We start from the raw sequence: 27,230 nt of genomic DNA, 5'->3' as shown, positions 1-27,230 counted from the left end.
GAACGTCAAGGGCTCAATTCAGTTGCCCAAAGGTAGGTCTCCCATGCCACGTGAGATGGTCTAGGTACTGAGACGGAGTCTGGTGGGCATGACAGAGGGCTCCCAGGAGACACGTGATGGAGCGGTGGCTGGAGGCAAGGCCAGAGATGGGCTCAAACATCTCAGCCACAGGAGAACCTCGTTTAGGCAACCCAGAGGCCCGTGGGCCTGAGCTACAGCCACGCTCCACTCCAGTGAGAATGGGAGCCATGCGGGTCATGAGACTCCAGTTGTGCCTGTTCCAACTCACTCTTCCCCTTGCAGGGCAAACAGTCCTGAAACCTGAAGGACTTCCAGGCAAAGCAGCTGGATAGAGCCAACAGAGAACCCCCCAGGACCTCTCAGCTAGAGCAGACCTTGCCTGGCTCCTGCCTCATCCACCACCCAGACCCAGGGGCAGGGATGCATCCAGGGCAGCAGGGGCTGGGCAGGGGGTAGGGCAGAGGCTCTTTGTACTCTGATTGTTCCCAGATACCGTGTGATGCATTAGAATACTTGGCACGGTGGGGAACACGAGGCTTGTGTTCGCAAAGCTCGGAGCACGGAGAGGGTAGTCATCCTAGTCTCTGCCTTCCTCTCCTCCCCATCAGAGAGATGCCATTCAATTAACTCAGGCTACTTCATGTAAGAAAATTAAATCCATGGGCCCCTCCTGCCTCTCCACCCCCTTTTGCCCCCACATCTGTATTTCTGGATTGTACCTGCTAACGGCAGCTTTTGCTACACCCAGGGAAGGCCAGTAACAAGCCCATCTGAGGAACTGGCACCAATCCCTTTGCGTGGATGAGCTTAAGAGGGACTCTCGGCAGAGTTGTGCTAAGCTCTTTTTCTCCTGGAGGCAAAACCCTCATTCCCAAAGTACACTGCAGCCAATTTACCCTGGCGCAGAGCCTGGGAACAAGAGACTATTGCTAAACTCAGACAGCCTCTTGAACTAGGGATGCTGCTCCGTGCCATTTCCCCCAAAGGCAGTTTGTGTCAACGCCTCCATTCTTAACAACCTTGCCTCCACTGGATGGCAAAAGTGCGTTTTTGGCATCTGGTTTGCAGCGTTATAAAGGAACACAATCTTCTTGCCAGGACAAGAGAGAGTCAGATGTTATCTGCACCCGAGTCCACGGGGCACGCTGTGGGGCTGGGTCCAGACACCCAGTGCAAGCTTTAGATGTGAGAGGCAGGGTGCCGGGAGGAGCAGCCCAGAGCTCCAGTCAGCTTGCCCTGCCTCTCTGCAAGGCCGTGCTGCCGGGTGGCAAACGCTCCCATGGACACCCCGGATCAGTCAGCGCATCTCCATCACATGCCAGCTGAACATCCCTTAGACATACTCCTGAGGCATCACCTGCTCTCCCTCAGAAATTGCCTCTGGGATGACGGCACGGCAACCAAACTCTGAATCTCTTACTGCCACCCCTGGAGCAGCTCTGAGAAGAAACTCTCCCTGCATGGGAAGGTTTCTTAGCTCAGGAGGCGACCCAATGTTGAGGGCATCTGCCCTTCCTGTCCCTGACACCAAGGGGAAGCGTTTCTGGAGGAGCAAGGAGAGGGTGCCTCATACTTGTACCCCTCACGGGAGCTTCTTCATCATTATTCTTTCTAGGCCAGCTTGTGTTATCCCTCTCCTAGAGAGATCTCCAACATCACCTACCCATTTCTGACCCCATCCCAATGCCCCCCACCCTCATCTCTGAAGCCCTCTGCTCTCCCCAGCTTCCCTCACTTCCCCAGCTCTTATTTCCAGCGCTAGAAGCAGCCATTTCATACTCAGGCCTTTGCAGCCCTGGGCTGGAGCATGCCTGCTGCAGATAGTCCTCGGAGAACAGAGTTGTTAATCTGTGACCGGATCTGTTGAGCACATACAAACCATGATTTGCAGAGCTTATAACTAATTCAAAACTAAACAAACTTTCCTGGAAGTGGCAAATGGCACTTTTTGACAGCACGGCCAAATTTCATGCTCTTTCTTCAATACATGGAGGCTCTTCTGTCTTCTAACAGTTTCACGGAATTATTTATTTGCAAAATCTGGGCAAAACACTGTGCTTTCCCCTCATTCTTGGAAATGGTCAAAATTGTTTGGCTGAAACTTTTCAGAGAACTTCAGCCTAAGGCAGACATCTGGCATGGAAAAATTTTTGCCCAAACAATTACAGTTTGACGAAACCATAAGCCGAATTACCAGTGCCTTAAGCAGTGGGCTCTGTTGCGCCGGTAACTCTGGATATGCCAGGGCTTTGCACAGGCCATGGGCACGGTCTGTAAACATGGTGAAGCTTTAGGGTCTTCTGCTGTAGGAAAAGCGAGGGGAGAGCATAGCCACGAGAGGGAGTGCAGTTCCTTATTCTCAGCACGCAGCACAGACCCGCCGCTGGTAGCCACACCAGCCCTCCGGCTGTCAGCCGTGACGGGTTCTGGTGCAGCCCTGTGCTGTGGCGGGTCTCACCCGGTGAGAATTATGAAGAAAATGATGAAGCGTCACGGGATGGTTGTGTCACGTCAAACGAACGGCCCACCCGCAACGCCAGGCTATTGCAACATTGGGCATTTTGTTTTTGAAACCGAAGACAGTAGGTCAAAAGTTACAAGGAGATTCAAAGAGGTCTCAGTGCTGGATCTCAGGAGCTTGGATCTGAACACGTGGATCGATCCTAAAGAGGACATGGAACACAGCATACCTGTCCCACCTCCTTGCAGCACCAAAGGAAGGGGGAAGAGCAGGCCCTGATTTTCAAAGGCCACTTAATAGCCAGAGGTAGAACTCAATCTGCAAAGATCCTGGCCTCCCTGAAGACACTAGAGAGAGGACGGACTAGCTCAGGGAATCAGATCCCCACGCCATGGTTCCCAACCCAAGTACCTCTACATGAACACTGGGCTCAGTCTCATTTTCAAAGTGACCAACTCAGTGAGGTCAACGGACTTCTGCTCCACGTGGGATGTAGAGGAGATCATGACGGGGACCTATTTGCATACAAGCAACACCGCAATGGCTGTGCACTCCAGGCGTGTTTTATTCACTCAGGGCTCAGGCCAAATCTGAAACACACCATCAGATGTGACCAAGTTATTGTAATATAGCAAGTTATGGCCCGTGAGATGGGCTGCTTCCTCTGCATGCCCATGGCCTGTCCATGTGGTGAAGGAAAGCGTGTTGGCTGGACTTGCCACGAATACGGTTTAAACCACATGTTTTACTTCACAACCGGAGCTTGTTAAGATCTTACACAAGGTCAGCAGCTCCAAGACAGGTTGGTAACTTAGGCTACTGGGGTAACAGTCAACAGGAGAGGTTTGAGCCAATGCACTTTACAACAGTTTGGGTCATCTTCTAGCACACACCAGGACGGTCACAGCTGGGGGGCAGCTAACCTATTAAAGCCACCATATTTCTGTTGCATTGGTTCAGGAACCTCAAGCCACTGAGCCTTGACAGGCACAGGCAGGGAAATTTTGCAGGCGCTGGACTAGCCACAAGAGGGGGATCACAGTGAATGCAAGAGATGCTGGAAAGCGTCTGGAAAACATAACGGAGCCCCAGACTTCAGGGACATGGATCTCCCCGCTCTGGCTGCTTTATCTCACATTCACAAACCCGTTTTGCTGACAACACCTGATGCTTCACTTAAATTTACAGGTGAAGGAGAACTGCCCTTTGTCCACGGCAAACCCAAGAACATCTCTTTGTACTAGGTATTTAAAATACAGCTTTTGAAAAGTTCGTACGTTTATGGGCGTCAAAGCACACACGTCCTTACCCAGGCTAACTCTCACATCTTAGGCCAGAAAATGCACTTTATTCTCTTATCCTGTGACTTTTATTACTGCCCTACTGTCAAAACCGTGAGTATCACATACATGACCACACAGGGACAGCAGGCACAGCAGTGATGGCGAGCAGGACAGACTCCCAGGGCTCGAGCTGTCACATCATCACCATTAGCTGTCGTGGGTACAGGAAGATGCTGCACAGCCGGTCAGGATTTGTTTTTTTCCCTCTAAAAGGGGTGGCACACAGACACACTAGTCATGGCAACTGTCATCTTGGGTGTGATCAGCCAGGTTTTTAATTGGCTTGCAGATGTTGTGCCCTGGCCATATATATTATTTTCACTTAAGTTTATGTCAGCAGGAACGGGCCTTTACTAAATTTATCCCCTGTGCTCAAGTCTAACTGCACAGGCCTTGAAGGGTATTTTTAATAGGAGGTAAACCTCATCCACAAACAGTCTCTCATTTCAGGCCTACAAATGAGATATTTTCCAGTCCAGTTTAACTCCAACCCTGCCCCTTCCTTCCACAAGCCCTAAATGACTGTTTTCTCCTGATTCTTTGGTCATTGTGTAAGTGTGATATCCCTTGGCAGAGCCTACAAAAGAGCTGGGGAGGAACATGGTTCCTGCCTATTTGGCTCCTTTTAGGGTTAAAGCCAGGATGGGTTTTGTGCCTAAAGCAACATCCTTCACGCAAATGCCAGTATAACATAAATTGTGCCGGGCTCTGAGGAGAAGCAAATGTCAAAAATTAAGTTATTCTTCTGCTTGACTCACAAATCCAAGTAGCATGCAAATAAAGAGGAGCCATCTGTTCAGTCCCTGGGCCATTTCAAGTCAAGCATCCAGCGCCAGCTTCAGCTCCCAGTTACATCAGGTCAGCCCTGCTGGCTGGGCTCCACAGGACGTGCTCAGCCTTGCCCAGGACCGCCTGTCACAGCACAAGTGTCCGTAACCCTTCACGCTCCTCTTGAGCTCAACTGGCATTTTGTCACCGAAGCCGTTTTCAGCTGCTCGTGCTCAGATGAAAGGTTTCCCTACGTTCAGGCAGCAGGATTTTAGGGTTTCTCCTGGTTTAGTTCCTTCACTGCACCGAACAGGCTAGGTCCCTTGCTGCCCCGTGATGCTTCGATGAGGCATCAGAGCAGTTGGCGCATCAATCTGAAGTCAGATTTGTCACTGGCTTCAGTGGAGCCTGTGCTACACCCATGGCTGCCTTCCTGCATCTCCAAGGACACTTTATTATCCTCCACATTAATGTAGCCTTTGAACAGCAGACTGAAAATGCAGACCCGCTGGGCTAAGCATCGCCAGAGGAAGAGAGGATTGCCACCTCATTTGAGAGAGGAGGCAAAGTGCAAGGAGAGCTGACCACACTGCAGATGGGTGCAGAGATGTGGCCGTGGCACAGTCTTTAAGCATTAGCTTGAGAGAATCACACCAGGGACAGATCACCCCGGCAAAGCCTGGCTGCGTGGCTTGAGCTTGTACATGCTGAAGGACTCGGACTGTGTTCGGTTCACCAGTTTCACGGCCCCAGCTCTCCCATTCACTGTGCAAGACGTACTCCAGTTGCAGGAATAACGGTCAAAACTATGCCCACACAGCGTGTGCATCCCGGCTCGGGGTGCGTCTTGGCGCTCGAGCAGGTTTTACTTCCACACACCAGGCTGAGGTCTACCAGGCATCCAGCACCACGGTATGGTAAGGGGACTGGAGCTGCAGTGGTGAGCGGCATTTAGGGCTGCATAGAGCTAAGGACAAGGAGGGCTCTAGGTGGGAGATACGGTTAGAAGAGGGTTTGGGGTCTGTGCCAGGGGCCAGTAATTAACCACGGAGCAGCACGCGGGGGTATGGTCAACATGTGAGTGCTCCTGTCTCGCTGCAGACTCCGACGGGGCAGTTTAGGCCATTGCTGACTGGAGATCTCACAAGCCCCAAGTTGGTTGCTGCCTTTCCTCTGTGCTGCCCGCCTCTCAGCTAAAGCAGCCTGGTCCCAGTGCCTCTCCACTCCCACCTCTTCTCCAAGGACCCCCCTGCATCCCACCCAAACTGACAGAAACCCCAGGGTAGCTCCAGGGAAGCAAGAAGAATGAGATTGCTGTCAGTGCAAGGGGAGCACAGGAGGTGTCAGTGAGGGAACACTCTCCGCATCCTCAGTGTATAAATAAAGTAGGAAAGAATCTTATCTAGCTTTGTCACTTGTTCAACAGGCAGCTCCCGACCAAAATCAATGACCAGGTTATTGGAGTAAAGCAAATAATGTTGGAATAAGAGAAGGACCATTAGATACCTTGGCTGAATGCCGCAGCGGAGTGGCAGCACTCAAAGGGGCAGCACACCGCATTTGGAAAGGCTGACACTTCAGAAGTGCTGATGTGTATCTGTGATGGATGCGGTGATGTGAATTCGGGGGACATTCTTTCAGTACATTGCCTCCTTCAAACGGGAACGGCCAGACCCTCACATAAACGTGATGGAAGCTAGGAGTGAGGTTCTTTCCTCCTGCAAGATGGAGCGGGTTGCCACAGCTGGTGCTCCCCAAGCCACGGGTTTGCTGTCCACACCACTGGCTGGTATCTGCAGGTGGACTGAGCTGCATCATACTCTGCCTCATGCAGGCTGGACCTAATCCAGACTGGGAGTGTCTTGATCCTGGCAAGAGCCCCACACATGCTTTGGTGTTGTCCCTCCAAAGTCTGGGCTTAGGGATTTCCCTAACAGGGCCTTGAAGGCTTACAGAGCTGGGATGGAGAAGAGACGCAGACATGCTGAAGCAACCATGACACACTCACTGAGAGGTAGCACCAGGGGCTCACCGGAGAGCTTTTACCATGTGAGTCACTCGCTGAGCTCCATCTCATGGCACATTAAGCAGTATGAATCAAAGGCTGCAGATGCAGGGCATGTCTTGCCCTACAAAACCACCATCAACCACTTTACTTTTTAAGTAACGATTTGCTATTGATTATGTGCATGAAGGTGAGGTAGCTCCCTGCCTCTCCTGCCAACTTCCACACTCTCTATCACGTTACAAGCGAACGCCGGAGTTGAGCCCTCTCTAACTGAGAGTACTTGAGTTGACCGAAGACCTCCATAAGTACAAGTGGAACAAACATGGTGGTAAGGCAGGGGTGGCCACGTCTTCCTGAGCCTACAAACCCCACGCCAAAGCCTTCACGAGTTCAACAGCCACAAGAGCTGCCAGACATGCCTTGCAGAGCTAGTCAGGGAACACGGTCTAGAAGCAGGGTGTTCATGCATCAGGGTTCCCAGGTGCTGCGGTGCGTTCAGGATCCTTCCTGCCAAGGGAAGGTGGGCCAAGTGTTGAGGATGACCAAGGCACAGGCGGTGTCCTTGCTGGCCGGGATGTAGTCCCACCAGATCTCAAGAGGGTTGGCAGGGCCATATGCTGGTAAAAAGGAACTACCTACAGTCCCAGGCAAGGTGAGGGGATGAACTGGGTCCAGGGTCCACTTGGGAACAGCAGGAGAAGGACTGGAAACAAGGCTACAAAACGTAGGTCTGACACAGGAACCCGGGCAGGACTACAAATGGGTGCTCCTACAACACAGCTCAGGCAAGGTGCCCAGCCTGAGCTTAAGTGGAGCCTCTGGATGAATGAGTGGAGGATGCATGGGTGGAGATGAGGTTGGCCAGGGTAATTAAGGCCAATTAGTGAACTGAGGACCCTGACACAACCAGATGCAAAGTGGAGCAGGAAAAGTTCTGTTTCTATTTTATCCCTTTCTAACCTCAGGCCAAGGTCTTCTTTGGTTTGGTCCTATCTCAAGTTTGCCTGTGGCTGGGCAGGGGGAGAAAACAACCAAGGAGATAGAAGCAGCACTTTCTGCCTCGTGACATGCCTTGTCTAAAGCTGCCCTCCCTTGTAGCCTCTCGCCTGCCGTGCCGGTGAGTGTTTGCCAGACGAAGACGTGCAGGAGTCCTTGGCGCACGTCTGTCTTGTGTCACACACTCTCTCCAAGGTGCTTTTGCTGCCACGGGCTTAGGTGCTTGGGAAGGCAATTCCATGTCGATGGATTTTTGAAGGCAGGACGTGTACCGGGGAGATCAGGGGGTGGCATCACGTTGTTCCTGTCAGCGCGTTTTACATGACCTTGTTATTTTAAAAATAACCAGGTGTTAACTCTGGATCTAGAGAACAAAGCTTCCAGCGTCCCTGGGGAAAATCCCCTCTGTCCCTTATGGAGAGTTTCTTTAGCTGGACCATATCCTTCCTCTGGAGGGAAAAGGGCCGCTGCTCCTTCATGGCTGCTTGCCCCTTGCATCCTTCCTCTCCAAAATCAGCTGATACAGAGGACTCAGGGTTTTATCACACAACAGCTCCCTGTGGTTCTTTGTGGGGTATCCCCAAATCCTGCCTCCTCTTTCTGTTGGGAACACACATTCCTCCATCAGGAGAGAAAAGTCGCAGCAGCTGCTCCTACCCTTTCTAATTCAAATCTTTCCTTTAAATCTAAAAATGAACTATTAATGAAGGATTTCCATTGGAATCGGAGAGTTTTGACTAAATAAGGCATTCAGAGTCCCAGGCTGGATCAGCAGTTAGCCATGGTTGTACTCGGTCTTAGAGCAGAGATCCCAGGCTGAATCGGAGCACCGCTGTGCCAGGGTCCTCCACCTGAAAGAGGGATGGCAGAACAACGTACCCTAAAGGAACGGCTTGAAATGGTGTTTCTTTGAAAACACTTGCTGAAAGTTTGCCGCATCCACCTCAGAAATCTTGGAAAATAGCGCGCGTATAAATACGCTGGAAATGATCTAAACACACACATGGAGGACACCCCCTCCGAATAGCTGATATAGAGGGTGAAGACCCAACGACTTTGAGTTGAAGCTGACAATGTTCTTCTGTGACTCAGCATCGTGCATTCAAGGACCCGGTGGGAAAGCACGGAAGCCTGATGAGGTGTAGACTGCCAGATGAAATCAAAACAAATTGTGATTTTGGCTAGGTCTGACTTAAAAATAAATAAATCAAAAATCCCAAATCCCCAAAACAACACCCTGCCAAAGAGAACAACCATCCAAAAAACCCTCCTGCTGTCAGAACCTTGATATTTTTCCCTTTGGAACACCAGTTTTGGGACCAAGCTTCTCACTATCCTAATTTCGTGGAGCGAGTGGGATTTAAGTGCACTCTTTGCCTTCTTTCTCTGCAAGTCATATTTTATTCCCTCAGACCCCAACCCTGGAGACACTGAGGAGTGATATGGGGTCATCCCCACGTTTTTGTCAGGCTGGGTGATGCCAGTACAACAAAACACGGGGCAGGTGGCACCCTAAGCTTGTGATCCGCATGAACATGGGAACTGATCCTTTCAGGGAGCTGTGGGGTTTTTTTTCCTCTCAGAAAAAAAAAGAACAAACGTTTTATCTTAAATCCCCTTTCCCAGTGCCCCGGAGAACGCAGGCGGACAGTGGTGATTGGGAAGGGGATGATGTAGAGAGGATCCAGGCCTGCTAGATCCCCGGCAGGTGAGACGTACCCCGCTGCACCACGCTCCTGCCTGCGAGCGGGGCTTGGGGTGACGATGCTGGAGCAGCCCTGCCACTCTGTATTTTGGTGTTTGTTTTTTTTTTTTTTTCCCCATCTAAGCGTTTATTCCGCTGGAATTATCTGATAGTCCAGGACACCAGCTCGCTTCAGTCTCTCTCCAGCGGCCTCGAAGGCCGGTGAGCCGTGGCGGGGGGGGGTGAAGGTGGGCGCCGGGCTGCTCCCCCTTCCCAACACCATCGATTCCCCCAAACTCAGAGCAGCTACAGGGCCGCCGCTCCCTCGGGCGGGGGGTGCTGAGGGCATCGCACCTCCGCGTCCCGCCCTGGCCGTGACTCCCCCTCGCAGAGACCCCGGAGGGCAGCGGGCGGCGCTCAGACCCCGGGGCGCCGCCGCCGTCACCCCGCTCCCCCTCCGCCGCCCGACGGCCCCGCCCCTCCACCCCGATTGGCTGAGCCGCCCACCCGCCCGTTCCGATTGGCTGAGCCGCCCGCCCGTCCGCCGCGGTTTGTTTGGTCGCGTGGACCTGTCAAGCCCGACGCGGGGGGGGGAAGAGGAGGAGGAGGAGGAGGAGGAGGGAGAAGAGGGAGCGGCGCCCCCCCGCCCCCCCCCCCCCCCCCGCCCCCGCCGCTGGTCCCACGTGGCAGCGCGGGGCGCCCCGATGGGACGGGCGGGACGGCGGGACCCCCCCTACGCTGTCGGTGACACCCCCCCCCCGCGGTCGGTGACCCCCCCCCTCGGCGGGGGTGGGGCCGCCCCGGGCGGCGGCAATGGCCGGGGGTTGGGGGGGTGGCGAGCGAGCCGCGCTGAGGGGAGGGAGCGGGCTACAGACATCCGGGCCCTTCGCTCGCCGCCGCCGGGAGCCGCCGGACGGGGCGGGCGGCTGCCGCACGCAGGTGGGTCCGCGTCCCCGTCGTGCTCCCACCGACCCCCCACCACCCCCCCCCGAGGTCCGCCCCGTCCCGCCCCGCCCCGTCCCGTCCCACCGGCGGGGGCGATGCTCCCCCCCCTCCCCGCTCCGCGCCGCCGGGGCTCCTTCCCTTTTAATTTCGTTTTAGACGGTAAGTTCTTTTTTTAATTTAATATTAACATTAAAAAACCCCAAAACAAAACGCCACCCCATACCCCGCTGCCACCGGAGTCCCCGGGGTGAGGGGGGACGGGACCGGGGCTCGGGGGTGGGGATCCCCCGGCTGCTGCCTTCACCGACGGGGGGGGATGCACCGGCGTGTGTGTGTGTGTGTGTGTCCCCGCATCCCCAGCGCCCTCCTCCCCGCCACGCGTGGACCCTCCTGCGTGGGGCGGTGGCGGCAGCCTCCCCCCCCCTCCCTCCCTCCCTCCCTGCCCGGGACCGGGGGGACGGTGCCCGGTTCTCCCGGCGGGGTCGCAGCACCGGAGGGTCCCCGAGCTGCGGCAGCATCGCGCAGAGGCAGCGCCGCTGTCACCGTCGCTCCTGGCTTTCCAGGTCTGCCATTTCCCCCCTTTCTTTTTACTGAATGATTAATATTATAATTTTTTTTTTGGTTGATTAATTATTACTATTCTTTTTTTCTTTTTTTTTTTTTTTTTTTTTTGGTATCGTGGCAAAACTTTTGCTGGAGTTCCTGCTGCCTGTGGTTGCTCGCGCTGCAGCCGACGCGATCCTGAGCGCTGCCAAGCGCACGCTGACTTACAGGATCAGATTTTACTCGTAATTAAGGACGGGAAGCAGGGGGGAGACCCCATCGCAGCCCATCCCTTCTCCTCTGCACCTTGCACTGGGGCAGGGACCCGGTAGCTCAGCCCCCTCCCGGTGCTGCGGAGTCCTCGGTGGGTTTTTATTCCGGTTATTTATCCAGCTGCTGCCTGAGCCCCTGTAAACGGGGTTAGGGTGGCACCTCGGGCGAGGCGTTGTCCCCGCTGATGCTGAAGAGCTTCATGCTGTATCATCGTGTCACTTAGGTTTGCCTGGCGCAGGATCATCCCCCTCCGGACAACCCCGCGTCCTGCCTTCCCGCCAGTAGCACCGAGACTCGGCGATGCGGTACGTCTGCCGGCGTGTGCTCACGCTGCGGGCAGCACCGGGGCTGGCTGCCCGCGGGAGGGGGACCTGGGGGGGCTACCTGCGTGCCCAGGGACCCGTGGGCCTGGTGGCGAGCATCCCCGGGATGGGCTCAGACCGGGTGCAGGGACCGTGGGGCGAGCATCCTTGGGACATGCGCAGTGTGGGGCGAGCACCCCTAGGACGGGCTCAGTGTGGGGCGAGCACCCCTAGGACGGGCTCAGTGTGGGGCGAGCACCCCTAGGACGGGCTCAGTGTGGGGCGAGCATCCCTAGGACAGGCTTAGCGTGGGGCGAGCATCCCTAGGACGGGCTCAGCATGGGGCAAGCATCCTTAGGACAGGCTCAGCGTGGGGTGAGCATCCTTGGGACAGGCTCAGTGTGGGGTAAGCATCTCTAGGATGGGCTCAGCATGGGGCGAGCATCCCTGGGATGGGCTCAGTGTGGGGCAAGCCTCCCTAGGACAGGTTCAGTGTGGGGCGAGCATCCCTGGGACAGGCTCAGTGTGGGGCGAGCATCCCTGGTACGGGCTCAGTGTGGGCGAGCATCCCTGGGACAGGCTCAGTGTGGGGCGAGCATCCCTGGGACAGGCTCAGTGTGGGGCGAGCATCCCTAGGACAGGCTCAGTGTGGGGCGAGCATCCCTAGGACAGGCTCAGTGTGGGGCGAGCATCCCTGGGGCGGGCTTAGTGTGGGGTGAGCATCCTTAGGACAGGTTCAGTGTGGGGCGAGCATCCTTGGGACAGGCTCAGCATGGGGGGAGCATCCCTGGGACGGGCTTAGTGTGGGGCAAGCATCCCCAGGATGTGCTCAGCCCCGGTGTGGGGCGCGTGGGGCGAGCACCCCAGCCGCCATGGGTGCTTTGCCACCTCCCGCGCTGCTGGCCGTGCTCCTAGCATCCCCAAATGTCCCCACTGTCCCCCGGCCGCACACGCTGTGCGGCAGGAGGGGGAGCTCGCACCGCGCCGGCTGAAGAGGATGGGGAGCTGTGCGGGACAGGGGACAGGCCCAGCCTGTTTGGGGTACTGGGGCACCCCCTCTGCCCCGAGCAAGGGGAACCCCCTTCCTCTGAACCCCGCTTCCCACCAGCTCTCGCCGCAGCTCCGGCGCTGAATTTCCTCCAAGCCCTCCTGCCCATATTGTGCTATTGATTGCTGAGCTGAACTTCCTCCTGAAATCATTAAAGCTTAAAAAATTGATGGCACAATAGAGCCCTTTATTAGCTACATAACTTTTCTGGCTTGCTTTCTTTCTTCTTCTTTTTTTTTTTTTTTTTAATCAACACAAAAGGGCAGAGCCTGAGCTCAGATTTGCGTCCTGTGTCCCCACGAGAGCTGGGCAGCGTGCCCTCCTCCACCTCAGCACAGCCATGCCGGGCTATTTATTAGGAAAAATGGCAAAGAAGGAATCGATGCGTGCAGGTTTTTTTCTTTTCTTTTAATCTCTGCCTTCTCTCTTTGCAGCCTGCAGATAGGTCTATTTATTTCTGCTCTTATAAATAAAAATATTTGAATGGGGACTGTAATATTTTATTCCCTGTTGTGCCCATCCTTTGGTCCAACGGCAGCTGAGTTCTTCTCGGTATTAACTTACCATTTTAGTAACAGTTGAGTTTTCCTGAAGGAAATCCCTCCGGGCTGGCCATTACTGTGTCATTGTATTACAGCGCAGAAAGATGGATTACCTGGATGGATCTCCTCCAGCGTGACTTCTCCAAGTGACAGACTTCAGCTAATTCATCCCTGCTCCCATTGCAATCGTCGGGATGGGTTTTATAGCTTCTAGGAAATATTTGCAGTATCTCCCAGAGTGTGGTTGTAAATACAGGCGCTGATTTGCCAGGTGGGACTGTTGGCAGCGTCCTGCTTCATGCGAAGCCCAAGCTTCTGGAGTCAGGTCAACCCCTGCGAGTTCTTTATCAGAGAAATATGAAGTTTTTACTTTCTCTGGTTATTCAGAGAGGCTTTGAGATGTGCTTGAGTGCATCTGGATAGAGGAGAAAGAAGGAGGCAAAAAAAAAATACATTTATAAATGTGAGTGCGTACGGGTGTAAAATAAATCACACGGTTCTGAAGCCAATATAACATTTTGTTGAAGGATCTCTTAGTGATCCTGTGCCAGAGCAGGGACTGAAAGTCACGTAGAGGGGACACTGCCTCGCTGCGTGGCCTTGGGCCAGTCATTTATCTTCTCTGCTGCAGTGTCAGTATCTCAGGAGTGTAGCTGCCTGCACTGCCCATGTTTTCTGCTAGCCCTGTCTCTATGCTGCATGCTGTCCCCCTCCTCCTCACCGTGGTTTTCATGTGGCTCTTCCACCCCGTTATTTTTAGGGTGCTGCATCAGGGTGCAAAGCATCCCCCCGAAAACGCTTCCTTCCTAGGACAGGAGCAGTAGGTGGATCCCTCTGTGCTCCCCTTTATTTGGGAGAACATAACCTTGGTTCTGGGTAGTGCCAACCGCCCTGCGTGCCCCCCGTTTGTCATCACTACAGAATATTGCATGCTGCTGCCGAAAATGATGAAGCTATAAAACAAGAATAGCTCAGAGGGGTTTATATTTGCAGACACCACCAAGCTGAGTGGTGCGGTGGACACGCCTGAGGGACAGGATGCCATCCGGAGGGACCTGGACAAGCTCGAGAAGTGGCCCTGTGTGAACCTCATGAAGTTCAACAAGGCCAAGTGCAAGGTCCTGCACCTGCACTGGGGCAACCCCTGGTATCAATAGAGGCAGATCTAGTCCAACCCCCTGCCGTGGGCAGGGACATCTTCCACTAGATCAGGTTGCTCAGAGCCCCGTCCAACCTGACCTGGAATGTTTCCAGGGATGAGGCATCGACCACCTCTCTGGGCAACCTGTGCCAGTGTTTCACCACCCTCATCATAAAAAATGTCTTCCTTTGATTTAGTCTAAATCTTCCGGTTTAAAACCCTTACCCCTCATCCTATCCCTACCCCCTGATCAAGAGTCCCTCCCCCCTTTCCTGTAGCCCCTTTCAGTCCTGGGAGGCCGCTCTAAGGTCTCCCTGGAGCCTTCTCTTCTCCAGCTGAACCCCCCCAACTCTCTCAGCCTGTCCTCACAGGGGAGCTGCTCCAGCCCCCCGAGCATCTTCGTGGCCTCCTCTGGCCCCGCTCGAGCAGGTCCGTGTCCTTCTGCTGTTGGTGCCCCCAGAGCTGGACCCAGCACTGCAGGGGGGTCTCACCAGAGCGGAGCAGAGGGGCAATTACACTGTATTGGAAGGGTCTGAGTTTGCCTAGACCAGGGCTTTGCAATTACCAAAACCAGGTGCCCAAAGACATATTTAGACAGCTAAATCGTTGTGAAACCCTTCTCCTTCCTGGCTCTCCCAGAGCATCCCTGCTGTCCCCGCCACCGTCCCACCACAGCGGCACGCTCTCCTCGGCAGCGAGGACTCTCCGTTCTCTTCTCCTGCCACGCTCCAGAAGCTTATACAATTTTTTTGGCGCTTTTCCCTGAAGTCATTATTCTGGGTAACATGGTTTGTTTGTTTATGCTGTTTGGTTTTAATCATACTTTTTTTTTTTTTTTTTTATTGTGTCTGAAAAGCTCCAGGGCTTCCTTTCCCCTCCCTGCTCCCAGATGGTTGCCTATAAAAAAAAAGGAAATATTAGAATAAAAAAGGAAATAGTTCAGTTCTGTAATGAATGAAGTTTGGCTTTTCCAGAGAGGATGTGGGAGAGAAAAAGGGGGGGGAAAAAGTGGCAGGTGTGTTTGGAGGGAAGGGTGTGCCCTGCCGTGTATTTTAAGCTCTGCTGGGTCTGTGCCACTCGCTTTACAGCACTCTGGTGAAAAGGGATCCAGGTCTTGCTTTGCTTTTAATCTCACTGTGACCAGCTCAAAGAAACAACCCTCCCCATTCTAATGAATCTGTTTAATTTATTTAGTTAGATCTTAGTTCTCCATTATCATTTTTGGGAGGAGGTGTGTTGGCTTGTTTACCTAAGCTGGTTGGTCTGAAAGGGTTTGCATTTTTCTTTTTTCTTTTGGAGGAGGAAGGAGCAGGCAGGTGGGGAGCAGTGGGGCTTGCCAGGCTGCTGGTTTCCTCTCCAGCGGATCTCCAGGAGCAAAGGGAGTTGCTACAGGAGTGGAGTTCAGAAGAAAGGCTTCAAAGGGTGAGATGACACTGCCTGTTCCTGGTGGCAGGGAGAACCAGGAGCCAGCTTTGCTTCTACTGCAGATGGTGGTGCAATTCCCAGGGAGCAGGACTAGGACCTTGGCAGACCTCCGTGGCTTGGAGGTCCAGCCCATCCTGGTGACACTGGCTGCAGTGGCTCGGGGTAGCAGCAGCTCGCTGTCACCCATGACCATGGTGGTTGTCCACACTCGTGGTCCTCCGTGCAGTGGGATGAACATCTAGCACAGGTAGAGGAGGTGACACAGATGTGGAGTGAGCCCACATCCCCCGTAGGTGCTGATGGGCCATGTCAGCCTACTTCTGGACAGCATGTTGGCTTCTTCAGGGATGGTGCAGGTCCGCACCTTGCCAGACCAGAGCTGGGATATTGCAAATCCACCCTCCACCTCTGCGTTGCTCACCAGCAGCAGGGCTTGCACGCCGCCTTGGGGCACTCTGTAGAGAAGAAGAGCTGTACTCTGATAGCATCTCATCCTGACGGTCCATACAAACCAGCGCTGGCTGTGCATTATAGTTCCTGCAGGGAAGCAGGTCCCTGGGGCGGGTAGGGAGGCTGTCCCAGCTAGGACAGCTTTATCTGCGACTGGCTTTGCAGAAGTGTGAGCTGATGGCCTTTAGGCACTCTTGTCATGGTCTAGGTGTTTTGGTGGGACATGCGTCTCAATATGAAAGGTCTGTCTGAGACTCCTTGTTCTGCCTGGCATGGGTCTTCAGTGGTCCTCTTCTGGTTAAACACTTAGATGGGTGCACTGTGGATCAGGGTTCTCTTTCTGTCCATTTTGCCGGGGTTTTCCTTGGGATTTGGGGACATCACCTCGTTTTACCTCCATTCCCCATGGACACCAGCCATGATGCTTCCTGTTCTCCTGTGTGGTCTGTAAAGCTGGTCGTGTCTCTTGTTGCTGCTGTCAGGCTGCATATTGATAGCACAGCCTCAGTCATGGTTGGCACTTGAATGAATTACTGCAATACAAATAAATAAGAAAAAAAAAATAGCATTTGCAAGAGCAGCAGGTTGGAGATCTAACATTTATGCAGGGCCATTCATCAGAAATGACACCCAAATGTTCTATAAACTCTCACATGCACATAAAACGCTGCTCCCAGGCTTCAAGGCAGCGTCAGCTGTTTAATAACAAAACTACACGATGGTTCAGGACCTGAGATGCAGAATTACTGCCTCCACTTGGAGCTGCAGGGAAAAGTTGGGCCCACAAATAGGATGAACCCTATGGGAAACTCGACAGGACACCTCCTGTGGACATTTTATGTCTTCCAGTGGGAAAACCCAGCAGCTCTATGCTTTCAGCTTATCCGAAAGTTGTCAGCTCTGCCAGCCAAGCACCCCCGAGAGGGACATTAGGTTGTGGGATGAACAACGCTCTAGGAAGTCCTAAGTAACCTTACGGGGTACTGATTTGCTGAGAAAAGTGGTGTCTCCCAACCTGTTGTCGCTACGTCTTGCAGATTTTGGTGTGTACAAGATCTACCAGTCTACAAGATGGCCCTTGTCCTGTAGGACCCCTGGGTCTCTGTTCCTGGTGGAAGGAGCCTTTCCAGTACTACCTAAACCTTCTCATTGCATCATGTTCGACAACACGCAGCAGAGGAGGAGGTTGAGAGGGAGGAGAAAACTTTACTTCTTGCCCTCTTTTTTCACTTTAATCCAAAAATGGTGGTTTTATTTATTTATTGGCTCAGGCCTTCTCATTTCTCCAGGCTTTGCCTAGCGTAAGGCCTGAAGATTTGCATGCTTGATCAAATCTGATGAGAGTAACCAAATCAGCCTGAGCAAATGTATGGACCTGAAGCTAATTGGCAGGCGATGAACTCCATGACTGCAGTGAAGATGAGCCCTTCTGTAGAGCATGTTGTACCTTGGCACAGGAACATGAGTAAGAAGCCATTGGCAACTTTTAAATATAAATCCCTGTGGGGGATTTATTTTTAGTTGCCTTGTTCTGTGATGAACATGCGATCAAAGTAAAACCAAAAAAGGGTGGGCAGGAGCATGGTGACCTCAGCTAGGTCAGCAGTGAGCTTGTGGTTAACGTCCAGAAGATTGACCAAAACTGGTGACCTTTTGCAGCTTGAGAATTAAGTTCCAGAAGTTAATCACGGTGATGCGAGAGAAAACATTTTGTGGTATTTGTTGTGGCTTTTAAGCATCTTGATTGTCAATTAAACAGAGGAGAAGAGAAACATGACGGATGATAGTCACTGAAGTTGCTCAGTGGGGATTTGCAGGCAGCGTTGTTATTGCATTGCCGTCTGCCGGCAGCGCTCCACTTGTCAGCGTTGCCATTATAAATCGTCCTTTTTTGGATATTTGCAGCTTGAAGTTTCTTTGTGGGGCTGGAATTTAGTATTGAGGGTCTTGGTCTTCTCTTCAACCCAAAGACACTGGGTCGGTGCCCTGGTTCGATTAATCCCTGATACTCTGTTTTAGAGTCCTTTTTTTTCCCCAAGAAGATAAACACTTCTTGGTCAGCCTGTTGAGAAGCGTAGAGATGTCATGTGAAATTGTAAGCGGGAAACAAGCAGCGGGGTTTCTTCAACGATCACTGTTTCAAATGATAAGGCTATAGATGAGCCGTTTGATAATGAGCAGTTAATATGATGATGCATGAATTTACCAGGTTCAGGTTGTAAATGTAAAGTGGCCCCTAATAATGATGGGCTTCGCAAAATAAACATCAACTTGTAAATTAATTTAGTATCAGTTTACAAATAGCTCATTTTATAATTCCCCTTAAAAATATGAAAACCAGGGTGTTAACTTCATTTTTTGTGATGTTGATGCAACTTGAGTATCCCACTAGAGCAGCTTTGTCTGTACGTGTACGTGCTTACTCCTGCAGCACCTCCTGTGTTATTTTTTGGACCCTTTTTTTATGACTTGTATTATGGACCGAGCTTGCAACACTTCCACACATGAGTGATTTTATTTGCCTGGCTAGTCCATTGATTTCAGGAGCAGACCTTCTCCAAGACTGTGCATGCGGGGTTATTCTAAGACCGTTATCTTTATCGGGCTTTGAATTGTAAAGTAATGCCTGGCCATGCTTGTAAAATACCTGTTTGTTCTCGTTTTGAGCGTGCAGTCCCAGCTGAAAGCAAGAGGTAGCAAAACTATTGGGTTAAAACATGGTGTGTTTTAAATGTGCATGGGTCTGGGGAGAAGCAGGGAGGAGAAGGATGGTGTCTTCACAGCAGATGTTGATGTGTAGCTTTGGAGGTCACCTTATTTACACCAACAGATAGCTGCGGACCTGAAACTTCTTTAGAGAAACATGTCGGTGCCTTTAGCAAAGTCCTGAAGAAAGTGCCATCAGCCCTGGATGAGCTTAGGGTGGTGGCATCTCGGGGTTGGTGATGCTCAGCAGCTCTTCACACTGATCCGTGTTGGACCTGGACCGCTTCCCCTGGATGCGCTTGCTGCAGAGCTGGAAAAAAAAAAAGCAGTATTGGAGCTATTTGTCCTGTGGCCAAGCTGAACTGAAAGATCGCTTGCATTTTTTGGGGGGGGCAGAACAGAGGAAAAAGGCACTTTTGATTTTGAAACATGAGTAATTGTGGAGTGTGCTGCTGTGCCAAGTGCTGAGCCTCCCTTCCTTTAGCAGCCACGGATGAGCATGCCGTTGGGATGCTTCTCTTCTGGGAGGTGTAACTCAAAAGCAGGCGTTAAAAAGAAAGAAGTAAATCCCCCCCCCCCCCCCCCCTCGAAAAAATCAGAGGAAATTAAAGTCACCTTCAAGACTTGAGCGAGTTTCCTCTGTTTTGGCAAGAGTTGGCACAGCGTTGGAGAGGAAATCTGTTGTAACTTTCCACTGTTGCTGCCCAGGGGTGCTGCATAAAAGGGGCCAAGGTGTGGGATTTGGGTCACTGGTGGCAGGATTTTTGGGAGATAACACTCCCCTTCACCCCACCCAACATGGGGTGGTGATACCTTCCTTGGTGGAATGAGTAGGGGCATCCTCGCCTTCGCAGGTGCATGAGCATCCTACTTGAGAACGACCTCGGGGGGATGATTTTGGGTGGAGGAGTGGCTGGTGGGTGCATGGGCGTTAACCACTGTACAGCTTCAAGCCTCCTCTCGCCCACCTCACCCCCACCCCACCCGGTGCCACTGCAATTTTGGCCCTAGTCCCTATTGTCTCTGGCTGGTTCCTCCCAGTTGCTTGGCAACCCCAGTGCTGTTAATGGGACTTAGTCATTCCCCAGTGCTCCTGTCCTCCTCCAGGAACAGGAAAATGCCACACACCCAGGGGGGTCTGGTGTGGCCACACTCCTCTGCCAGCCCCCAGGCTCCCCAGAATGGGCTCACAGCTCGCTGGGCTCCTCTCTCCATGAGGAACTCCAGACCTCCACAGTCACTAGAGCTGAAGAAGCACTGCCTGGAAGAGTGGCTGCTTGTCACTGAGGTCCCTAGCCCCAGGAGAGGACCTGGGCAAGGGTGAGGAGCAGGGTTGAGCCCCACTTCCCTCTCCCTGTTACCCCAAGTCCATGCAGCCCACCTTGTCCCGCAGGGATGGCTTCAAACCGGGCTTGTTGGGAGGCTCATTTTCTTCGTTACTTCTTCCCTGGCTGGACTCTGCCAGGTTGCATCTAGAGGTGAAAAAGGAGTTTGGAGAAACATGCTGCCTCAACGTCGGTGGGGATGGCTGGTGCTCCCCGATACCCTCTCAGTCCTGAGAGCACGTCCGCTGTGGATGAGTAGTAAAAGCGTTTCCATTGCATCTTTTAAATGGATGTGCCAAATGTTGTATAAACTTCCAGGCAGGCTGCTGATGTGCTTGTGTAGGGTTGGGATGGGTTCTCCGTCATCTTTAGTTTAGGGATCAGGTGTCTTCTGAAAAACGTGCTTTACCTCAAATGTCACGTGTGGGCTTTATGAGGCTCCACTCTTTAGGTTGAGGTGAGGTTAATTACAGAATTACAGAATCATCTCAGTTGGAAAAGCCCTTGATCCTCCAGTCCAACCATGAACCTCACACTGACCGTTCCCAACTCCACCAGATCCCTCAGCGCTGGGTCAACCCGACTCTTCAACCCCTCCAGGGATGGGGACTCCCCCCCTGCCCCGGGCAGCCCATTCCAACGCCCAACAACCCCTTCTGCAAAGAAATCCTTCCTAAGAGCCAGTCTGACCCTGCCCTGGCGCAGCTTGAGGCCATTCCCTCTTGGCCTGGCGCTTGTTCCTTGGCTCAAGAGACTCATCCCCCCTCTCTGCACCCTCCTTTCAGGCAGTTGTAGAGGGCCATGAGGTCTCCCCTCAGCCTCCTCTTCTCCACACTAAACCCCCCCAGTTCCCTCAGCCGCTCCCCATCACACCTGTGCTCCAGACCCTGCACCAGCTCCGTTGCCCTTCTCTGGACACGCTCAAGTCATTCAATGGCCTTTTTGGAGTGAGGGGCCCAAAACTGAACCCACTCATCGAGGGGCGGCCTCACCAGTGCCGAGTCCAGGGGTAAGATCCCTTCCCTGTCCCTGCTGGCCACGCTATTGCTGATACAAAAAGTAATCTTGGAGGTCCCTTATAGATAAAATTCTGTGAATTTATTAAAGCTTGTGGGATCAGTGAATGTTTTTAGCCAGTACTTCTGATGGAAACCCATAAAGGAGCTGTAGGATGATCTTGAGGTTGGGAGTAGAACTTGGAGACAGCCCGTCAGCTGGACTGCTTATCAAACCAGGGGATCGCTCCATGATGAGGCCTGAATTTAGAAACTGCATGCATGCAAGAAGGGAATCTAATTGGCCAATTGCATACTAATTCATAGTAATTACACATGCAAATTAGCTGCATAATTTTGCATTTGTTTTGTGCGGGCATTTATGTGCAGCATTTCCTGCAAAATGCTGGGATGGGTTTGTGCCAGCTGTGGTCCTGGATGGGGACATGCTGGTGATCCTGGTGGCAGGAGAAGTTGAGGGTGTGACACACTCAGGCATGAGCAGGAATCCATTTTTCCATGGGATTTCCAGAGCTGTGTGCTTCCCTGCCCCTGGAAAACTGCTTCACCTTCAGCTCAGTCCCTTTGATGGTTGTGGGGGAGACCAGACATGCAGGAGGGGCATCCCTGAAACTGTTCTAGGAGATGCTGCTTATTTTCTTTTATCCATATCATATTTTATAATTTTCATTTATCATGCAATCATATATCAGTCCCCCTGAAGGGGCTTTTTTTTTTGTTCTTTAGAAAGCACTTAGACTTTTTAATCTCTGCCGAGTGTGTCATGGGCTGGAATCTGCATAGACCTGTGCCTGCTTCATTCCTGACTGCTTTGCCTGTCTGGAGAAGTCGCATTAGACGCAGTTTGCTGCCTGTGCTATCCAGAACCACCGTTATTGCTTCACGCTCCGGAGCCTGATCTGGGATGTAAATCTCAAGTCTCTGTTTTGCCTTTCAGTTCATTGCATCCCGAAGCTTGTGCCTTTACAAGGGCTGTCCTAATGATCTCCAAAAATGTTTCCTAATCTCTGTCTGCATCTGTCTACTTAATAGCTATGTGTATTGATGGTGGGCAATGAAGATGTTTTGATACTCATCTAGCATGCCCAGGTTGCCACGTAAGTAGGAACATCAGGGTTTTCTTCTGTAGGCAGTCCCAAATAAACACCAAGAACATTTTTAGCCACATCACACCACCATATATTAGCTGTATGTTGCAGTTCAGTTTATGTTTTACGTATATTAACAGCTATACCTTGTGAATCCAGGTTGCTCAGTCCTCTTTAGAGCGTATCTATGGGGGTTTCAGGAGGAACGGGGAAGCAGTTTGCAGTTTGTTTGTACCTGCTCTAAAAAAATTTAAAAATGGGGTGCTGTCTGTAGTACAGCTGTGGTTGAGATTTTTTAGGGTCATCTCTGTTGGAGCCCAGTATGTCTGGAAACTATACAATAAAAAGTAGTCCCAGTTTACCACAGCTGCAAATCCCCCATGTTATTTTCACATGTTGCAACAATTTGTACTTTAAAGGCACCATTTTAGTAAAGCTTAATATTGCCCCTCCTGCATTTAGACTTAACATAGTTTTGCAAGAGATAATTGCCTGTTTGGGAGACAAAAAAGCTAATTTTGCCTAGAGCTGTATTCTTTTTCTTAACAAACTTGATCCTTTTTGGGAAGCATCTTGCAAGTAGTGAGTGTTTTGATGAGTCTGGAGGGGAACGAATGGGTGGACGATGTGCAGGTGTGACTTGTAAAAAAAAAAACACAAGCCATTTTTCTGCTGCACTGTATACCACAGCTGAGCACTTTTTCCTTGCATGCTCTGCCTCATCTCATGCTCCTGGGGCTGGGGACATCTTTGTGGGTTTTGGCAGCCTCTATGGTGGGTTCAGCATGGGGTGCGGACCCCTACAATATTTGCAGTTGCACTTCTCTTTTGCTCTTAAGCTATTTTTTGTTAGTATTAGGGGATGGTTTTATGTGGTTCCAAATATGCAAATGTTCAGACAGTGCAATCTGAAGCAGGCGGCTCCATGAAGCCTTTCAATGCTTCCCCAGGGCTCCCCGCATCGTGCTGGCCCCGGGGCTGGTGGTGCCTTGGGTGACTGAGGTGGCTAATGAGTGTCTGGTGACTCAAGTCCCGGGGGGACACCCAGGTGACTGAGATGACCCAGAGGGCTAAATCTTCCCCTCTTGCTGTGCCCCATGCTCAGGGATGTCCTCTCCTGCTCCCCCATCTTGGGCACTTCTCCAACACATTGGCCTTGTGCTATGGAGCTTCCCCAGAGTCCATCGACATGGCAATCCCCTCCCCACCTTCCCTTGGGCTCTCCTCCTCTTTCTCCACAGCTGAAGCTCATCATCTAGCTGCCTCTGGGTCAGATCCTTCAACAGCTGAGCAAGAGGAGGCTCTGCTGCAGGCGTGGCAGGTTGGCTGGCCAGCCATGTCTATAGATTATCAATAATAATTCATTAGGAATGTAAAGAGGGGGCGTATCTGCATTGGAGCAGCTTTTCTCCGTAGGTGAGGGATGGATCCTGGTGGGGGGATTGTGGTAGGTGGTTTTGCAGCGTGATTGGGTTTGGGAGGGGGGCTGTGCCGGTGCCTCTGCTTGCTGCTGTTTTCTGGAGGGACAGCGGTCATGTTTTGCTCTTCTTCAGAGCTGGAGATGCTCAAGATGAGTCTTCAGGGAGGACAAAAGGAAAAGGGAATCCTCCTTAATCCAGGCTGAGCACCGCAGAGCCCCATGGGGGAAGTTTGCAGCTGCTCTCCATCAAGATCTGATCCATGTGGAAGTGGCCAATCTTCAATCTTTACTTGGACTTCACCTTGTTGAGGTGTACTCAGTAAGGTGACCTCCTGCAGGCTGGTGTGGCATCACCTGAGGTGTCTGCACCATTTCTGACCCTCTTCTGCCTCTAATTTTGGTTTGCAAAAGGGCTGTAGCTCACTGAGGCTCAGTCAGACCTGACAAAGACACCAAAAACAATCCACAGGCCACGTGCTTGCTCCCAGCCCACTCTCCACCTTGCCAGTGGAGATGAGGACAGTGGTGGGATTGCGCATTAACCCTGCAGAGATGGATGTGATAGAAAAAACCAGACCATTTCTACCACCAGACTCACTTTGCAAAGCTCACAGTCTTACAGTTTATATTAAACTAAGGATGGGGGTGGAGATCTGGCTTTATTTTTAATTATTTTGACATGAAAGTTTTGAAATACTTATTTCACAGAGGAATAAAAGGGGAAGCTTTGGGTTTAGCAGCCTGGAGAAGCTTGCGCAAGGGTGTCTTGCTCTCCTGCAGGCATCCTCTGTAACTGGAGCAGGTCGCTTGGACGTAGCCTTGCTGTTGGTATCATGACTCACGTGGATGTAGCCGAATTGGCCGGAGTCCTGTTAACAGGGAGCTGCAGCCACGTGTAGCTGTACACTTCCCTGGGTTGCTGGGTGGCTCTGCGTGCAGATGGGGATGGGATGTGGGTCAGTGGGATGCAGGAAGTGCTGTGGTCTCCTCATCTCTCTCTTCTGCAAGATGGAGGGAGAGCCCCGTCCTGCCTCAGGATGCTGAGATAAAAATGCCTTAAAGAGGAGCAAGCTCTGACATGCGAAAGAAGAATATGACTAAGATGTGTCTGCTGCAATTGATAATTTTGATTTTTTTTGTTTGCAGCTTCTAGCACTGAGGGTCCCAGCCAGTTGTGGGGTGGGCAGGGGGGTTTTATGGCTGGTGCTGGCAGTAGGACATTGGTGTCTGTAGACGGAGAGCAGACCCTGTGCTGGGCTCAGCATGGCTTTGGGCTGAAGGGATGCTGTGATGTTTGGCACCAGCTGAAGATGGGCTTGGTGGCTTCTCTTCTGTGCCCAGTGCTTGGCAGGGTGTGCTCATGGTCTGGGGCAGAGCCTGGGAAGTGCTGATTGGTGCTGTCCTCTAGGTCTGGGCAGCTCTGCTTTGCCCTGGGAGATCCCGTGCATGGGGAGATTGCTCTGGATGAGGATGTCCTGTGTCTCCAGGCAACACCAGGTGTCTGTGGGCAGCTCTTTCTGTACCCTGGTGTCTTTTCTCCAACATAAGTTTGGAGTACCTGGACTGAGGCTGGACCAAGCCTTGGATATGCTGGCAACTAAAGCAGGAGACTTTTGTGTCCCCTTGTGATGAGTAGAGAGCCAGTGAGTCCTCCTTTGCTTAGCCAAAACCTTTTCAGCCTGTTCAGTCTAATCCTCACTGTCCCTCCAACTCCTTCACTAGTACTGAGGCACATCAGTTGGGTTGCCTGCCTGTCTATATGGGTGCTTCTGCACACAAGCTGGCTTTAGGTTTCTGCACACAAGTTGGCTTTAGGTTATTGGCTTTTTTGAAGTCCTCTTGAAATCCCACAAGATTAGATCTGTCCCACAATATTCACCCTTCCCTGACTCCTGCACTCTCTAATCTATCTTTTTGCTTAATGTTTCCTGAGCCCTTTTGAAGTGCCTGTGTGATGTAGGAGGAGAACTTGTGTCTATGGACAGTTGTTCAGTTGGGGTTCTGCTGGAGTTTTGTTTTTTATAAGGTGTACCATCGATATGTATATATACAGTAGAGATTTTGGATTCCTTTCAGGGTGGGCTTCTTAATTTATAAGAAAATGTAATTTGTACCTTGCTTGTTTTCATTATGCCTGAAGAGAGGAGTGAAGGGTAGCCCAGATGGGGAGATAAATTTGGCTGAGAAATAAAGTGTGAGTTCTGGTCATTTTACAGCAGAGGATGCGATGAGGGAGATACTGAAACAATAGGAAAGAGAGAGTTATGGAAAAAATGTGTGATACCATGGGGTGGGGCTTGAAAGGGTGGTTGGGCCTTTGGGAGATGGTTCACAAGCTGCAGGTGGAAGATATGACCTGCAGGTGGCTGGAGGATGAGCCTCAGCTGTGGAGGGGGAGGAGACAGCCGGTGGGGAGGGGGATCATCCCAGTGATGGACTCTGGGGAAACCCCACAGCATGAGGCTGCTGTGGTGGAGGGGTGCCTGAGATAGGGGAGCAGGAGAGGATGTGCCTGAATGTGGGACACAGCAGAGGTAAGAGTAGACCTCAAGGCCTGCAGTGGAGCACTGGAAAACACCATGGTTTTGAGTTTTTCTTTGGAATAACAAGGGTGAAGAGTTTTTAAGACTATTTTTTTTTGGGAGAGCGCAGCTGGGACTCTGCTGTACTCAGCCCTTTGGGAGGTGGGGCTTGGGGAGAACCACCAGCATGGGCCCCATAGCCGGTGTGCTTGGTGGCACCTCACGCAAGGGCAGTGTGGGTAGGGCTGGAGGACGCTGCCTGCTCCTCCCTGCCCACAGCATTTTGCTGGCATCTCGCCCCGAGGAGCAGTGGAGCGGGGCATTCCTGCGCCCCAGCTTTGCCAGCCAGCCAGACCCAGCGCCGGGTGGCTTTGTGGCCATGGTTCCTCATTAAAAAAATGAAAAGCAGGGAGAAACCTGGGGAGCATGAAAGTATAAGCCTGGTGGTAAACCGAACCAGATGCTGCTCAGGTCATGATGCCCCATGAGCTGCAGGAGCGAGGACACAGAGGCGGTCGCCCGTAGCCTGCATGGGGGTGGCGGAGAGGAGGGAGCTGTGCAAGCCAGAATAATCCCTTTTTGGTTTTTCTCCTGGAGCGTTTTGGTCTCGCCCCTGGACAAAAGCAGGATAGTGTGGTGTGTCATTTCCTCCCCGGCAGCCATTCAGCATGGCACCGTGTGGGCTTTGCCACCCCCTCCCCTGCCCCGGGCACAGATTGCTCCTTGTTCCAGTTGTCTGTACCACCCAGGGTTTCCTTTCCAAGTTTTCTCACACCCTTTTATAGCTGTGCAGAAGAAAGCTTTAAAGCCATGCAACCAAAGAACCAAGTAGGCAGGAGGAATATCTTTAAAAACCAGACATGTTTCTCTACTGAGCTACAGTGATGGAGATGGGCTGGGTGAGCTCTGGGGATGCCCTACATGAAGAAGATCAGGTGCAGCCCTTAAATAAGCTCCTGTCTCATAGCCAAGAGGGCAGCTGGTCATGAATGCTGTGTATCGATGAGTCTTTAAAAATGAAAGCAGCTGCATTTTTGGGTCGCAGTCCAGGCACAGAGGCAGACTGGGAGGACCAGGTCCTGAGCGGAATGAATCTGAGGTGGAGAGCACTGGCTGCTCTTGTTGGGGAGCCGGCTGGGTGCGGTGGTGTGAAGGGTGAAACCATCAGGTACGGTGGTGTCTCATATATTTTGCAGACGAGGG

At 52.2% G+C, this 27,230-nt stretch overlaps 1 protein-coding gene across 1 annotated transcript in view; it reads left to right on the top strand.

The window, feature by feature from the left end:
- Window positions 1-10,205: 10,205 nt before the first annotated feature.
- Window positions 10,206-27,230, top strand: part of ZBTB7C (zinc finger and BTB domain containing 7C) — a 164,507-nt gene continuing 147,482 nt past the window's right edge. Inside the window, exons 1-2 of the mRNA XM_074812607.1 lie at window positions 10,206-10,220; window positions 11,266-11,347. Of these exons, the coding sequence (XP_074668708.1) occupies window positions 11,343-11,347 (5 nt within the window). The 5' untranslated portion in view covers window positions 10,206-10,220; window positions 11,266-11,342. The remainder of the gene's footprint in view (window positions 10,221-11,265; window positions 11,348-27,230) is intronic.

The sequence above is a fragment of the Strix aluco genome, chromosome Z (genome assembly GCF_031877795.1).
Source record: "Strix aluco isolate bStrAlu1 chromosome Z, bStrAlu1.hap1, whole genome shotgun sequence".
In the NCBI taxonomy this organism is placed as follows: Eukaryota; Metazoa; Chordata; class Aves; order Strigiformes; family Strigidae; genus Strix; species Strix aluco.
The sequence above is the reverse complement of the archived record's forward strand: the minus strand, read 5'-3'. Positions and strand labels throughout refer to the sequence as shown.